This window comes from Papaver somniferum, chromosome 5 (assembly GCF_003573695.1).
Source record: "Papaver somniferum cultivar HN1 chromosome 5, ASM357369v1, whole genome shotgun sequence".
NCBI classification, from domain to species: Eukaryota; Viridiplantae; Streptophyta; class Magnoliopsida; order Ranunculales; family Papaveraceae; genus Papaver; species Papaver somniferum.
In genome coordinates this window covers 15,539,166-15,556,676 of record NC_039362.1, presented here as the reverse complement: position 1 = coordinate 15,556,676, position 17,511 = coordinate 15,539,166, and the positions used below count along the sequence as shown (strand labels likewise).

Genomic DNA, 17,511 nt, shown 5'->3' with positions numbered 1-17,511 from the left:
CATGAACTACCCAGATTCGGTAGATAATTTCTCGAATAAACTTACGAATATAACACACAGAGTACCAAATATGTATATTCGGTAGTTCCAAGATAGTAGTTTACTGCCGAATATGAGAAAAAACCCCAAACTGGTTTTCCAAAAAAATCTACATTCGGTAGTTATATAGAGTTATTTACCCCCGAATGGCCCCAAAAACGAATTCCTCAAAAAATTTCAAAACTCAGTATTCTTATCCTTTACAATCGGTAATAGTTTAACATTATTTGACTGCCGAATATAACAGTGGCCTCAAAATAAAATTTCCGAAAACTTGAAAATCGGATGTTTATAGATTAATGTTATCTCCCGGTTATTTATATTCGGCTGTTTTACTATATATTTTAGCTTCCGATTATATCATTTTTTGCACTCAGCAAACTGTGTACATTCATTTGCATAAATCGTGTGTTTTGGGTAACCGATAGGATTCCGAATATAGTATATTCGGCAGTTTGACTTATTTAATAACCTCTAATTATTGTATAATAATTTGTTGCTTTCATATGCAGGCCGTTGAAGAGTTTGTTGATGATTTCTATTTGAGGCCGGACACTTCCCTATACTATGCAAATGATTTGGTATACTCATTAGTACTTTTTTTTTCTTCAAAATTTATATGTTAAATGGTTATGCTTATTAGATTTGTTTTGTTTTATGCACGTTTAGACATTTGGAAGTAAGAAGGAGGCAAAGGAATGGCTTATGAACAAGGAAAAAGATAACATGTGCGTGGTAGTTCAAAATAATCATGTTAGTAACACTCGATTTGAAATGATTTGTGAGCGAGGTGGGACGCGAAAGAGTCACGAGGGAAAGATTAGTAAGTACGTACGGAAGACGAATAGGAAATACCGAAGCAATACCAAGAAGATAGGATGCCCATTTAAGATTGTCTTCTATAAGCCCGATGGTATTAAAGGTAAAGAGTATAAAATGTATAAAGTTGACAACGGTTGTCACAACCATGTTGATCCGTTGGATTTAATTGGACATGTAATGGTTTCCAAGTTAAAACAACATCAAATGCAGACGGTGAGGTCTATGCGGATCCAAAAAGCGAGTGCGATCTTAAGTAAAATAAAGGCGGACGACCCCGACAACTTGTCTTCTTTGTCTACAATTAAGTCGGCCCTAGCTACGATCAAAAGGACTGAATGGGATGGTAGAACAGTCATGCAACAATCGGAGTGGTTAGCGGAGTTACACGGCTACACCTTGAGAAGGGAAGAAAAGGATGGTATAGTGGTTCGTATTTTCTTGGCACATCCCGAAATGATTCAATTGGCTCAATGCTTTCATCAAATTTTGTTGATAGATGCTACTTATAAGACAAACAAGTATAACATGCCGTTGTTGAACATTGCTTGCCATACTTCGGACAAAAACACGTTTACGATTGCATGGGGTTTAATGGATCATGAGAACAATGTGAGTTTCATTTGGATGTTGGAGACGTTGAGGTCCATTTATAACAGTGATAGATTAGAGTTCCAACGGCTCTAATTTTTGAAAATATGGCCGTTGAGGTTTCTGAAAATATGGCCGTTGAGGTTTCGTATCAATGATGCACTACAATCGGTTGCTAACGATACACGTATTTCCTCCGAAAAGGACATTCGGTAGCGAACTTAAATTTTTATCTACCAATTAGGTTGGTATTTCTAAACACGACTATATTTTTCGGAGGCTAATTTTTTTTGTAAAGTCCCGAATGTACGATGGCCCAAAAATCAGAATTTGGGAAAAACTGATACTTTTCAAATTTTGAACTTGCAATAATCGGAAGTCAACTCAGTTACCCAAACTTCCGAATATGGGTTGTCTAACCTTCTATATTGGACCTTGGAACCACCTAGATCCATGGCATGGTTTGTTTTGAACTTGTAATATTCGGAGGATAATTTTTTTTGTAAAGTCCCGAATGTACGAAGGCCCAAAAATCAGAATTTGGGAAAAACTGATACTTTTCAAATTTTGAACTTGCAATAATCGGAAGTCAACTCAGTTACCCAAACTTCCGAATATGGTTTTTCTAACCTTCTATATTGGCCCTTGGAACCACCTAGAGCCATGGCATGGTTTGTTTTGAACTTGTAATATTTGGGGGATAATTTTTTTTTTGTAAAGTCCCGAATGTACGATGGCCCAAAAATCAGAATTTGGGAAAAACTGATACTTTTCAAATTTTGAACTTGCAATAATCGGAAGTCAACTCAGTTACCCAAACTTCCAAATATGGGTTCTATATTGGCACTTGTAAAGTCCCGAATGTACAACACAAATCATTGTCATTTATCTGCTCTTCTTTACTTTACGACCGTGACTACCTCCCAGTCCTGCACGACCACGGGTTTGAGCACCTTCAGTTGGAGCAGCTTCAGTTGGAGCACCTTCAACGCTCGATGAAGCTCGAGTTCTTTTACCCGTCTTTGATACTGCCACCTTGGGGTAATCGTCATCTCCCCAAACGGCATATGGAAAGTATTGGTCTCAGGATACATTCTCTCCACGAACGCCGATATGGCCACACGATCATGTTCCAACAATGAATTCTCGGCGGCATTAGCTAACCCCGAGTTGGCAACAATTGACTTGAACCTTTCACATTCACCGGATAAAGGCCACGCAAGCATTTTTGTCGGTGCGGCGGTAGGTTTGAGTAGACGGACCGCATGTTGATGATCCTATTAAAGTACATAAAAAAATCCTTAATACAAATATTACGATATAACACATAGAAAATACATTAATAAAAAATAGTAATTTTATTACCTCGGTTTCGTATATTTCTCTGGCCCATGAGTCTTTGTATCCAAATAGCAATTTTCCTCCATCCGCCGGTGGCCCAAGGATTGTGCCTGCTGGAATACCCTTCTTCTTCAAGTGATGAGGGACAAGATGTGATGATTTCTTAGCAATATCCTTCTTTACACCATCTTTTCCTTTTTTGGATTTTTGGGTACCACTTGGTTGTCCTTCTTCTTCTACTCTTGGCACTGGATCAACTGGTTCAATTTCATGGTGGGGTGTAACTTGTGGAGCAGTTGGTTCTGCACTTTGTTGAGCGGTTTGTTCAACACTTGGTTGCACCCCTTGTTCACTGCCTTGTTGTTCTACACTTTGTTCAGCACTTGGCTGCACTCCTTGTTGACTGCTTTGTTCTTGTAAGCTTTGTTGAGCACTTGAATTATCTTTGACACTCCTTTCCCTCCTAGCACTAGCTGTCACTTTCTTCCTCCTTTCTCGACTTTGTCTAAACAACAAATAAAGGAACAATATTTACAAACTATACAATCGGAAGACAAAGTATGGAAATATAACCCGAATGTACACATTCGGACGTAAGAAGACACATACTGTTCCCGAATACAAAACAATCGAAAGCTAACTAAACATATTTACAACCGAATATGCATCAATTGGAGTTCAGAAGCTCTAAAATTTTCATCCTACACAATCGGAAGACAAAGTACACAACTATAACCCGAATGAACAAATTCGGAAGTAAGAAGACACATATTTTTCCTGAATGAAAAACAATCGGAATATATTTAAACATGTTTACAACCGAATATTCATCAAATGGAGTTTAGAAACTCTAAAATTTTATCCTACACAATCGGAGGTATAAAACATTATATTGTCTTCCGAATAAATACTGGCCCCAAAATGAGATTTTTCCTATATCAGAAATTTTGAGATTTTTTCAATATATATATATATATATATATATATATATATATATATATTCGGTAGTGATTGTACTTCCAAATACTGTGTGTCTACTTAAATATATTCGGGAGCCAAAAAATTCATTAAACTACCGATTATTACCAGTTTGTATCCAGGAAGATATGGCCAACAATATTCAGCCGATAACCATCAAATATTTCTCCCGAATACTGTCGATGTTCTTGAGAAATGAAGAACACGACTACATTCGGAAGTAAATAAGCATGAATATCGCCCGAATCTGGATAAATAACCGAAAACCCTAGAATTTTTTTTTCTCGATTCGTCGAATTAAAGCGAAATAAACCCCAAAAATGATAGATTCTTACCTAATTGGGGCCATTTGAAGTTGACGAAGTGTTTGACTATCGGAATCGCCACCACCGACTACATCGACGGGTACTTCTTCTTCGCGTTCTTCGCGTTCTTCTTCATTTGCAGCAACAATTTCTTTATTTCTTGCTAAAATCCCGATCTTTGGATCGATACCCCGAGCAACGTTTTTGGTTCTAGGTATGTGGGTTTCATTCCCCTTATCCATTGTTTTATAAACGAATCGACGATGTTTTGATTTTACGATTCGCGGCGATGTTTCGGTTGAACACAAGAACGAGGGAAAGTTTTTTTTTCTTCCATAATCGGAAGATAATATGAAACTGGAAGAAGAAGAATTGAAATGAATAGAATTTTTTTTGATTTGGTTTTTATACATTTTTACCAGAAGGGCATTTATGTAACTTCAATATCATATAGGATACCCCTTAACTAGAATCTTTGGCTGAGTATAAATTGATGGCCCCTAAATCCTTTCGGGTGGCCCCTAAAAACGCGAGCTAAAAGAAAACAAATCTGAATCTGATCCCTTTAAATCCTTTCTTTTCTCTCACCTCAACAACAGTGCAGCTCAAACTCATTGAACCTCAATTCTTCATCAGATCCCTTTGGTAAAAAGCGAGTTGATTTTAACAGCTTCTGAAGGTGATGTTTCAGATTTCTACTGTTTGCTTGCTGATTTTGTTATTGCTTATTGTATTTTGAGATTGTTTTTCTTCTTCATCATTTATATAAATTATCTTGCTTAAGTTTAGATTTCAGTATTACATTTACACAGTTCATGATACCGTTTTTGTTTACAAACTAATGGTGTATGGATTTTATCCTTTTTGGTTGATGTCATCCAAATTGATTCTCAAAATTCATACAGTCTGTTATTATTATATGTTAGCTACTTAGTTACTGATGATAGATGTACCAAATGACATCAAATGTTAGCTACTTAGTTTTTGGGTGAGAACTATAGGATGACTATGAGCTCATAAAGAAATGATGCTTCATTGATCCCTGGCTGAATCTCCACAAGTGATGGATGGTACGCTTGAAGCACTTTACATATTACTTGCTGAATTACATGCTAAACTAGTAGAATCTTAATTAGCTGAACTGGTAGAATCGCAAGCTAAAATGGTTGAATTTCAAACAAAAACTCGAGCTAAACGTAAACTAGGAGAGTCTCAAGAGGCGAATGCAGGAAAACAGATTCTAGACTTTTTAAGAAGCATTGGCAAGGATGATAAGAAATTGTACAAGTGACAATGACGAAGTTAAAGGTGTTGAAAACCCATTATCAGTTTATGTAGACAGCTATTCGTCATGGAACCATATATTAGTTTGTGTTGAATATTTGCTTGAGATTCAATGAGTTTAATTGGATTATTATTATCAGTTTAGAGAACTGACAGTACAAATAGGTACATCTCATCGAAAGTCAACGCACAAAAAATTAATGATCCGTGAATTTTATTGTTGTGTCAAAGAGGGTATGTGCATGTATGAGCAATTTTTACTCTTTGCTTGGTGAGATTTATATAAACTATAGCACATACCAATCTTTATTCTAGGTTAGTCTTATCTTAAATAGTAACATTATTTTTAAATACAACCAACTATATTATATACCAAAATGTTTAATTTGTCTGTGTTATGATTGATTTTTAAAGTTCATTTTGGTTTAAAATTGGTATATGCCATATCATCATCGTTAACATTATTTGCATCAGAAGAAGATACTGTAAGCGGTATTGCTGACGTACAAGCACAATCATCTGAAGTTGGTAAACTATATACGTATCACTTACCAAATCATGTATATTGAATCAAATTATACCTTCATCCAATACATTTTGGTAGATGTTATTTTCCTTCTTCTCTGTCGATTGTGTATACTGGAGGTTAGAGGTGAGGAATTTATCTCGGAAGTAAATGGCCCACCATTGGATGCAGAATATGAAGGTGTCTTAGAAATGGCTCGCAAATTTCTCAAGAAGGATCCTAAAACAGTTACATTGGGTCCTACATATGATTTTACTACAGTACTTTGTGTAGCAATCACGCAATTCAGGGAAGATTTTATGGAGATGATTGTGAAACTCATGCAGCCTGAAGCACTCGAGTATAAAATAAATCTTTTGCGGTACAAGACTTTTGTTTTATACTCGAGTGCTTCTGGTGGCAAGAGTTACTGTAATCAAAAGAACAAAAAATGAAAATAATAAACCTTTTCTGAAGCTGTTTTTGGAGACCAGTTCTTTTTATTAGATATTTTAGACTGGAAATATCTTAAAAGTCGTCTCCAGTGCACTCTCTACTTCATGCCTTGTGTTCTGGCTAGCTTCTGGAAGCTTTTGGAATATTGTTGTCAGAGAATCTGTAGGCCTTTTCCTTGTACCATGTAATGTAGCAGCTTTTAGGATATAACTAACGTTGGGTCATGATGATTTTGTCCTTTAAAACTTCTGTCTTGGTCATTTGTTGCTGTTGTTTACCGTGTCAGCCATTGTTACAGTTGACTACAGCTTGGAGTGGTGCGTGACAGAGTTCAATGTAGTTCGCATGTATCTTGCTGCATTATCATGAAGGACAGACCTAATCTGCTTTGATCTGGAATTTTACTTGCTGCCAATGGAAATCAATGTTGACAATGAGGCGAAGTTGACCCCGGTCTTCTGCATTAGTTATCTAATGTTTGTTTGTTGAGTATTTTATTCGCTTATCAACCTTTTCCTTGATTACTTTTCTGTTTTGCTCAGCAATACAGAAAATTGACCGAGCTGGAGAAAAATTGCAAGTTGATACTGGATGCATTGGACTTCTAGCAAGTTGTAATTTGTGTCAAAAGTGTGAGCAGAGCAGCTGCACTTAACAACTTACCTATGGAGTGTGACTTCCGATCAGTTTGCATCCATTCTGGAATGTCACAGGAAGAAAGGTATATATTCGCTTCTTTCTTGGATTTCATTTAAATTAATTTACTTTCAGACTTGTTACAGTATTTTGATGTGTGTGCATGAAGGTCTAAAATCCCTAGTGATTCTGCTCGTGATTTGGTTAACGTACTACAAGTACACTACGATTAGTATACAATTTAAATGATCCTAATTTTGTGCTTGAGTTTTAATGATAGAGTCTGATCTGCCTGTCCTGTTCAAAATAACTAATAACATATAATGATGAATTGAATGAAAATCGAATGATTAAATCACCAAGATAAGCGAAGTCATCAATTTCATTACCTGAAATGGAGGTTTTGGTATTTTACAGGTTGACTGGCTACAAAGGTTTCAAGGAGGGGCATGAAAGGATTCTTGTCGCAACAGATTAGGTTGGTAGAGGAATAGACATCGATCGCATCAACATTGTGATGAGTTATGATACACCTGATTCCGCCGTTACTTTCTTGCACTGGGTTTGTTTCTGAGCTCTTGTTTCTTCTTCATGCCTTCGTGCTTAGCATGGGTTGTTTGTTTCAATGACACCACAATACTTCCTGAGTTCAGTTAAACATAGTATCGTTTTTTCGCAGGTTGGCAGAGCAGGTTGACTTAGTATGAAAGGGCTTGCGATAACGTTCGTCGTCTGCTTCCAACTCGGGTGTTCTGAATCAGGTTAGCGAAAGTTAACCATGATACTTTGGTATAGTTAGCCTCAAGCTCCAGTGCGTTTTTACTTTCTCACTTTTCAGCAGCTCGTGGAAGTTACATGTGATATGTCTAGGTTCAAGAGAGGTTTGAGGTAGACGTTAAAAACCAACAACTGCATTTTCTGTTACTTATTTTAGATATCGTTCTTGTTTGTATACCACGCAAATAGAATAAGTTGTTACATAGTCCTGAAATGGGTAGTGGTTTCTCATAATTCATAAAAGTCTGCTACAAAAGAATTTGCATGTTCTATCAGTTGGTACATATTTTGCAACTATATGTAGATAATACTGATAGATGTACCAAATGATATCAAATGTTAGCTACTTAGATTTTTGTGTTTCACTATTAATAAATAAATATCCATGTTCATCCATCTACGGCCTATGCTCTTATGGTTTCTTACTGACAATCCCTGTGACCACAACATTCCCTTGATTTATAAATCCCTAGCAAAACCCTGAGATTGGGGATTGGAATTCGGTTATGTTGAATTCAGGGCTCCAGCTGGGGTTGTCTGTTTGTAAGAGATATTAGCAGTCTCATCAGCATGCCCTTAGCTGTTGAACCATACAAGTGTACCAAGGGATAGATCATGTTCACTACTAGAATATTTTTTATATATGAAAATGATATATGGCTCATGCTCTTAATCTGTAGAGCACCCAACATTAGGTGGCATTGGGAGTCACTGTCTTATTTACTGTTAGATGTTGGCATTGATACCAAAAGGGTTGTCATCTAGAGGTGTTAGGACTTGGGATTCAGACTGGTGTCACATAGCTTGGGACCCAAACTTTGGGCACCCACCCACCCAACCATACATGGAAGATCTGAATTTTCTAAGCCAACTCTCCTGGGGGCTAATGTGAGCATCCAAATAGAATAAGTTGAAAGGAAACATTTTGATCTCATTAATACTCTAAAATTGAATACATGATTACCAAATACATCAAAGATGAGAATAATAAAAACTACATATAGTATCTTGTTTCACATAGGAAACTGATATTTGAAAAATGGCTTTAGAAATAAAATTCTGAAATTGAGATTTGTCTTCTTCAGTAAGAGTATAATGTCCCAGGAGAGAGTAATCTGCCCGTTTCATCATTATCACAATTTTTTGTAGCCATTAACGGAATCAAAATTCAGTTGTCATCTTCACCATACGACGAGTTTTTTACTGGCGATGGAGCAAAGAAACCATCAACGGGTAGGCAAAAAATGCCAGAAAATGCCAAAATTTAAATTTTAGGATAGGCAAAAGTAACATAATCAGGATTTGGGGCCAGCCCAGCAGTATCCTTGTCTTGGGCTAGCTCCGCTGGTGTTTTTTTGATCTAAAAAGCATGTTTTGATGCTCGGAAACTTTTCTTGGTTGGTTTTCAGGTGTTTAACAAAAAAAATGCTAACTGTAGTTCAACTGTTTTCAATGTTAATTACCAACAAAACGTAGATAACAAGTGAAGTGAAAACACACACAAAAGAAAGATGAAAATCTTTGGAATGGTCAGGCTAGTAATACCTGCCAAATGAAGCAGTATTTAGACCCAAATCAACTACAAAACAATATGCCAGGAAAATAGAAAATCAAATGGCAAGTATACAAGTAGGGATTTAAGGAAAGAAATAAAAGTTAATCCATCTCTGTCTGCTGAAGGGAATGCCGGCACATATGAAACTCCAGACAAGAATGCTTATGTCGTGGGATCAATTGGCATGTATATGAATACCAACAGCAATGAGTAGGATGATGACGCTACAAAGATAAATGATTGAATGAACCAAGATGGAGACACCGCTGGTGGACATGTTACCGAATTCTACTATCCTTGTTCTTGCAGGTAACTGGAACAGAAGCCCTGGAGACAACAGGATGAATAACACTAGTGATACAACAACAAGTCCCCAGTCAAGAGCCATATCTCTGATCTATTTTTTTTTCTCTTTTTTCTGAATGTTCTTCAGCTGGTGTATATATAGAACACGACGAGACGCATATTTATACGACAATGGTGGGAAGGAATATTGTTTCTTCATGGAGAAGGATATGTAAGGATGCAAAACTTGCTCAAGCGCTCACTTGAAAGAATAATTGGGGTTGAAGGTACACAAAGGAATATAGGGGCTTTGGGTTGGTTACTTTTTTTTTTCTTATAGTATGTGCGAAAAGGAGAAAAGATCTTTCCACGCTGAGAAAATGTTCTTGCAAAAGCTTCCTACTCTTTACAGAGAGTTGCTTCTAAAACAAGAAATGTGGAAAAATGATTATGTGACACAAACAAGCGTAGTTGAGGTCGGATTTCATGGGTACTTCCTGTTCATCAATCCCTCGGTGCTCAAGAAGAGTCAGGAGACGCATGCTTTCCGCTTTCCCTTTCACTTAGTATGCGTGTTATCTCTGCTAACCAACGGTGCTATACTGCTATATTTTACTTGTAAGTTGTCGATCGACTAATAAACTAAACACGCACTTGTACCCGAGGTTAACAGTTTATGATTCATGAAAACAACACATTGCTTTCATTGATTCATAACTGAGGAAGGTGGGAAATGAAAAGGTGAGAAATGGTCAAAAACTTTTTTATAAATAAACTTGATCAATTAGGGTCATTTAATAAGTTAAAACGAAAATGCTATTAAACACAAAAGTTAAGCTTCGACGAGGGTTCAGTCGTAAATCATATGCAGCTAATAAGCTATGCTAAAGGTCGACCTTATTTGCTATAGGTAATACAAAAACCATTGTTTGAGTAAGTAACTGTCGGTTTTGGTAGAGCCGTCACCCTTTAGTTGCTTGTGAACTTAACCCACTTGTAATCTCTTCTCCTTTTTTTAAGCAAGAAATTTCCTACTACGATCACCATCTCCATTATTATGGTTCCCCTTCTTCTACTTCATCTTCTACATTTTCAATCTCTTCATTAAACATCCCTATTTTACTTGCTTGAGAGACGTAAACAGCTAAAGATCCAGAGAGCTGCAAGTGTTTACCGCCTGAGTATGGCGGATTGGGGGCCTGTGGTGATAGCGGTGCTGCTGTTTGTCTTGTTGTCACCAGGGTTACTTTTTCAGATACCTTCTAAAGAGAACCTTGTTGGTTTTGCAACTATGAAGACAAGTGGTATATCCATTTTCATACACACTTTCATCTTCTTTGGTATAATGGTTCTCTTCACCGTTATCGTCGGTGTTCATATCAACATATGACAGAAAAAGAGAAAATTAATCACAAGCAGAGACCGGCAAGCAAGGGGATGATGGTGATAATGGTTAGGATAATAATAAACCTCTGTAATTCTAATTATGTCAAAGTATATACAGTTATTAGCTACAATTCGTCAGTGTTTTCTGTGTACTTGTGTTTAATCCTTCAATCAACATTTTTCATCTTAATTGTGTACTACATCATACATTTCATAGGCTTTTCCTTTGATTTTCCTTAGTATTTGAGATGATCAATAAAGTTTGATCATAAGAAAAAAAATTTTAGACCGTTACAGTATTTGCTGTTTAGCACCATATTTGCAGCAGGAGACTTGAAATTGAACATATAGAGGAAACAAGAGAACCGAGCACTGAAGAAAGAATAACACTTTTATTTCTTTGCAGTAAAGCATGAAACTGAAGTACAATCGTCTTTGTGCAGATATAATTAACAACATTAGTTCCCAACGGGGAATCTGTATTTCTCTCTTTTTATCAGTAAAAATTTCACTTTTCATTATCACGACAACAACAATCATATATCTACAAGAGTGTCAATTTTAACCAACATAAAGCTCATTTCATGCTTTAATAGTGGAAAGTATGGAGTAATTCTGATGCTCATGAACCGTGGTAAAATGTGTAAACCTACCTCGCAGATATAATCGAACGAACCTCTTTTGACTTGCCTAAGAATAATAACGCTCTGCAATTTCGTCCCTTTACATAGATGGCCCTTAGTGAGAGTATACCAGCCTTCATTTCACAAGTTGGCAGACAAATGTGTAATTTGGCTTTACCAAATATTCCATTCTGCATATAAACATTCAGTTAGTATATCAAGCACGCTATAAACATACGTAAAACAGATTTCCCAAGCCATTGGTCTTATCTCCTCCAACGCAACTAAAAATCACCTATAAACATACAAGATCAAAACCAATTACGGGAATATGTTTACATATATCAGCTGATACCTAAAGCTACGGTGGCTGGATATATCAGCTTAACAGAATGTACAGATTCATAATCTATTGAAATTCCTAAGTGAGTCCAACACGTTTTTACAAAAGCGAAATAATGAAACAACATTGACAATGCGAACTGATTGTCGCAATTGCATCCATTTCTCCATAATATTCCCCCTCACATATAAACACAACAAGTAACAATTCAGTATGAACTAAAGTTTGTCATCAGTTATTTTTCCCCCTAGTACTAATCATTGTGTCTCTTAAAATCGAAACAGGGTATACCGGCATAGTAACGGTTTCGGTTAATCAGCTACCAATATTAAAATCAATAGAAGTAATCAAATCTAACCCAATTTCATGGAATTAAACAGATCATAATATATCCATGAATCTCAATCCAAACCCAAAAATTGATTCATAATTTCCCCAAATCATTCAACAACAACAGAATTTCAGCCAAACTTGAAACTTAAAAAAAAAACAACCAGAAAGATCAAAGATTGAGAGAGATGTAATACCAGGAATCTGTTTGGGTGATGGAGGAGGGTAAAGAAAAGCCCGACCGAAACTTGATAGAGCAGAAACAACACCAACCAGATAAAAAACCAAGACAATTCCAAGAACCCATGGCATCAATATAAATCCAATCACAAAAGTAACAGATCCACATAACATCAAAGCTAATGATACCCCTAACAATAATGAAGCAAATCCAGCTGCTGATACTTGTCTATTAGATTGAATTGGTTCAACAACCATAGAACCCGAGGAAGAAGAATTACAAGAAGAGGGGTATTTAAGAATACCATGAATAAGAGATGATAGTTCAGAAAAAACCCTTGATTGTTGTTGATCTTGTGCTTCATTCATCATCTTTAAAACAACTTGTTAAAAAAATTGAGAAAATCTTGTGTTTATATTCAGTGAGTCAATTAAAGAAACACTTCAACTGCGGAAAAATTATAATACTATGAACTGTGATATGAAAGAATAAAATCCTGGGTTTCTTTTTATTTGTGTGGATCGAGGTGGATGGATAGGTTTTCTGGGAATTGGTACAGAGAGAGTTATGATGATTGCGTGGTGGAGGACTGTGTATTAACGGGGGATTTTATTTTATATGCTTGTTTTGTTTGGTTTCATGGTCGTCAAATCAAAGATGGATTGAGAGATAAAACAAACGCAAAGTCTATGTCGCTTGTACTCTATCACAGAAAAGGATTTTGATTTTCGCCTACTTTTTCCACTCGGCGAGACTGGGGTATACCCAACTTTAATGGGACTCCATTTAAGGATTTTAGGAGACTCAGTCTTGATGGATAAGTTATAAAACTACCCTTACCCTTTATAATCTTAATATCCTAAAGCAGGTTACTATTTTCCTTTCACCTTCTTCTCTTCTTCTTCTCCTCCACTAACTATACCGGCTCCATCAAAACTCGTCGATTAATTCGTCATAATCGTCGATTCGAAAACTCCGATTAATCTTCATCAATGGATCCGCCAAGATCTAGGGCAAGTCGTATGAAAGACGTTAATAGAAAACCCAATCAATACAACCTCGGAATTGCAAAACTCGTTCAACAAAAAGTGAAGAAAAAACGGTTGCGGAAGAAGAAATTGAACCCGCTCAAAACGAAGAAATGCTGCGATTAAGAAAGTAAGAGCCTACTTAAACTCACTCCAGTACTTCAATTTAATGTTTGCATGTCAAATTAGGTCAGAAAAATCGAATGCTTGAATTTGCAGTTATTTGGCCGGCAAGGTGTTTGTTCCATGACCTTTGTAGTTGCAGGAAATCCCACAACACACCCCTTATATTATCATGACTATAATTTCTAGATCTAAACTTATTTGATATGAAAATAAAGATAAAAATAATGGAAATAGAAAATAAGACACAAGATTTACGTGGTTCGATCAATTTGATCTACATCCACGGGGTTAGGGATCTTCACTATGATTGTTTGTAATTACATCTTGATTACATGGAGACTCCATTAATGAGTATTTGGAGCTCTAGGTTGGTAGAGGAAGAAGAAGGAAATAATAATAATACAAATTCCAAAACTTGTCTTCTCTCTCTCTGACTTTCCCTTTATATAGGTGTTTACATAGTGGATGACAGTTCATATGTAGCGGAGTACAGCTCATATTATCTCGCGCCCAAACTACATTCTCGCAAGCTTCGCTACCTTCTCGCAAGCTCTCTCTATAACTTCGCAGGCTCTATCTACAATTTCACAAACTCTTACCGTTGTGCGATAGTTGGATCCTACATCTTGCCTATTTTTCCTTGAATATTGCTTGAAGAGCGATCTTTAAGGAAAAATCCACTTCGTAGTAGTAGTTGTTGGAGGAACGAGCGAAAGAATATTGGACTTGAAAAGTACGTACTTGCCTCTATTCTTTTGTGAAGTTCCGGAGCGTTGCGAAGTAAATAAGAAGTATCATCTCTTGAAGTATGCGAAGTATGAAGTATCCTTGAAGAAGTATAAGAAGTACTCAATCCTCGAAATATAAGAAGAACTCTGCGAAGTAAATAAGAAGTATTTGTCCTTAAATAATAAGTATTGCCTCTATTCGTGCGAAATTATTATTTCATTTTTGGTGAGGATTCTTGTTGTTGTACGTCCACTTTGGAAATGATTCTTACCGAGGAGATAAAGAACATAAAATGTTTTCTTGGTAATCCATAGTTGCCTCTGTTCTTTATCTATGAAGGTAGAATCCTTGAGAAAATGTTGAATGTGCGAATTGTTTCCTCATTCTTATCTTGCCTCTGTCTCATGTGTTGTGCTCATGCGATAGTATAATCTCTTCAAGTTGCTTATAATTGTGTGAAATAATCATATCGTTCGGAATAATCACATTCTACAAAATTCTGACACATTTGACGAAATTCTGAATCATTCTGCGAAATTCTGAATCACTATGCGAAATTCTTAAAAATTCTGCGAAATTCTTAAAAATTCTGCGAAATTCTGAATAATCCTGCGAAATTCTGAATAACTCTGCGAAATTCTGAATAATTCGGCGAAATAGTGAACAATTCTGCGAAATTCTGAACAATTCTGCGAAATTCTGAACAATTCTGCGAAATTCTGAATAATTCTGCGAATCTAATGCTTATGTGATGATTATGTTATGAAATGTGTATGCGATGTTTATGCCATGAAATGCTTGTGCAATGCTTTTATGATGCGAGTATGATGCTTGTATGATGATAATGCTTATCTATTGTAATGTATAGTTATTGTTTGTGTTACTTAGCTCATTTTGCACGCTAAATTTGATGTAGCTTTAAATTGCCTCCATTCTCCATTTCTCTGGATTTTTCTTTAGTATATGCATTCCTCTTCGTGTAGTTATTGTTCCTCACAAGTTCTTACTTGTGTTTCATCTTTCCTTTTTCCTGCACTATTAGTATCTCATAACAGTATGATCATAATATCAAGTCTGCGGCATTTTCACTGCCTCAGTTTCATTTCCATGTACATATTCACAAGTTTGTTTGCTTACATATAATCATTCTCGCAAGCTTACTTGCTTACTCATTTGCTTATGTGGTCTTATTTTGCCTTCCTAGTTAAAGGTCTTATTTTGCCACTTCTTGTCATTGACAAAATCGCAGGACGTCTTTGCACTTTCATGCAAAAACCCATTGATCTTGCCTTAACTTTTTCTTTTGTATTATTGCCTCTTCAGGATTGTTGCGACAATATGACAGGCCTAAATATTCTTGCGAAAATAAAGCCCCATGACATTGTCGTCTTGCGACGAAATCGCAGGACGTCTTCAAACTTTAATGTAATGACCCATTGATCTCGTCTTATCTTTTTCTCTAGTATTATTGCATCTTCAAGATTGTTGCGACAATATGACAGGCCTAAATATTCTTGCGAAAATAAATCCCCATGACATTGCCATCTTAAGAAACTTATCAACTCCCTAATGGAGGGTGCCGCCCTTATCTCCCACTGGTTGCCCCTTCAAGGAGGCGTACTTCTACCATACAAGGTTAGCTCCTCCCATCCAGTCTTAACAACAACCAGTTGTTTTCGCAACCTCTTATCCCTTTTACCTATAAGACTTATGGTTACGAGACTGCACCCTAAGTGGGGTTTTCTTCGGGCCGAGTGTAGTATAAGCCAAGACTTGTCAAGAATGGCAAGGACGCTTCAAACGCCCCTGGCACTCTTGACTCAACCGTGTACCTCAGCGCCTTGATCATATTCTGCACTCCTTGGGAGAGTCCTTATTACCTTAGTCGCTCAACCTAAGTCATATGCTCAGGCTGAGAATCCAAGGTGCCTCTCCCGGATGGGCTTTATTGACCCCAAATCTCCATGACTCAGGTTCCGGGGGCGGTGTAACCTTTCCCTGAGCCATGCAACAGGTACCCCCTTATATGACGTACTTTAGGTCTTACATTTGCCTCTTGCGAAATTTTATTCGCGAACTAGGGTGTACGCCATAAAGGTTCGCCCATATCTGCGAAATTTTATTCGCGTTTCTACGAAATTTCGCGTCTCTTTGTTTCTGCAAATGTTCGCGTTTCTTTATTCTCTCATTCATCTTTTCATTTCTGTCATCTCTTTCATTCATTCTTTCATTTCTGTCATCTCTTTTATTCATTCTTTCATTCTCATAATATCATATCATTTAAATCAAAATAAATATTCAAGAGAAATTCTAATACATGGTAACTCTGAAATCTTTTTAGTTGTGAAATCTTTGTACGCGTTTTGTAAATCAAATCAAAAATATTTTTATTCTCTGCAAAAGAAATATTCTAGAGAAATATATAAATTGAATTTTCTCAGTTTTCTGTAATTTTGAAATCTCGCAATCTTTGTAATTTTGAAGTCTTTGTAATCTTGAAATCTTAGTAATATTTATAATTTTTGAGATCTTGAAATCTTTGTAATCGTGCGATTGAATCGCTTTTTATAAATCAAATCAAAAATCTTTTTATTCGTTCTTAGTATAAAGTAAAATGTTCAAGGAAGTGGTACTTATCTTTCATGTGAGTCGCTGTTGTTGTCAAAGAAGTGAATAAATGCCTTGAAATGTATGAATTTCGCGCAGCAAAAAGAAGTGTGAGGAGTGAGACTTGAACCCTTGATCCGCTTCTTGGATTTTCTCGCACCATACCAACTGTGCTAAGCCTCTTTTGCGAAATAATCAAAGTTCTTGCGAAGTAATCAAATTCCAACTGTGTAAGAGGCAATTCTGTATAAATTTCGTATAATAAAAATAAACATGCGAGAAGCAAGCGCGACCTGCTGCTTGCATTCATGCCTCCTGACCAACCGTGCTAACCCTCTCTTGCGAAATAATCAAAGACTGTGCGAAGTAATCAAATATCAACTCTGCGAATGAAAATTTGCGAAGAAAAAATTATTTGGTCGCAGGGAGAATCGAACCCATGTCCTCTAGTTTGCATACTCCTTCTCTGACCATCTGCGCTACTTGTTACTTGCGAAAGAAACACACAATCATGTACTTTATTCCATTTCTTCGCCTTTAGGATTTCAAAAATGTGCGAAAAATTAAGCTTGATGAGGGATTCGAAC

General features: G+C 36.5%; 3 protein-coding genes and 1 long non-coding RNA gene across 4 annotated transcripts; 2 read left to right on the top strand and 2 right to left on the bottom strand.

Annotated features, from left to right (window-relative positions):
• The first annotated feature begins 4,651 nt into the window (after positions 1–4,651).
• LOC113281046 lies at positions 4,652–8,129 on the top strand. Its single transcript, XR_003325890.1, has 4 exons — positions 4,652–4,752; positions 6,617–7,039; positions 7,372–7,516; positions 7,634–8,129. It is a non-coding gene; the product is annotated as an uncharacterized LOC113281046 (long non-coding RNA).
• A 1,014-nt stretch (positions 8,130–9,143) lies between these two features.
• LOC113281044 lies at positions 9,144–10,372 on the bottom strand. The gene has a single exon (XM_026529682.1). It carries the CDS (start codon positions 9,672–9,674, stop codon positions 9,462–9,464), a length of 213 nt encoding a protein of 70 aa, XP_026385467.1. The 5' UTR covers positions 9,675–10,372; the 3' UTR covers positions 9,144–9,461.
• A 242-nt stretch (positions 10,373–10,614) lies between these two features.
• Positions 10,615–11,157, top strand: LOC113281045. The gene has a single exon (XM_026529684.1). It carries the CDS (start codon positions 10,755–10,757, stop codon positions 10,959–10,961), a length of 207 nt encoding a protein of 68 aa, XP_026385469.1. The 5' UTR covers positions 10,615–10,754; the 3' UTR covers positions 10,962–11,157.
• A 173-nt stretch (positions 11,158–11,330) lies between these two features.
• On the bottom strand, positions 11,331–13,125 carry LOC113281040. Its single transcript, XM_026529678.1, has 2 exons — positions 12,451–13,125; positions 11,331–11,771 (listed from the first exon to the last, which is right to left on the bottom strand). The coding sequence occupies exons 1-2, from the start codon at positions 12,803–12,805 to the stop codon at positions 11,755–11,757; spliced, it is 372 nt and encodes a 123-aa protein (XP_026385463.1). The 5' UTR covers positions 12,806–13,125; the 3' UTR covers positions 11,331–11,754.
• Positions 13,126–17,511: the final 4,386 nt, after the last annotated feature.

Coding starts and splice junctions, on each gene's coding strand:
- LOC113281044 (XM_026529682.1), bottom strand. CDS start 9,674: ATGGCTCTTGACTGGGGACTTGTTGTTGTATCACTAGTGTTATTCATC.
- LOC113281045 (XM_026529684.1), top strand. CDS start 10,755: ATGGCGGATTGGGGGCCTGTGGTGATAGCGGTGCTGCTGTTTGTCTTG.
- LOC113281040 (XM_026529678.1), bottom strand. CDS start 12,805: ATGATGAATGAAGCACAAGATCAACAACAATCAAGGGTTTTTTCTGAA.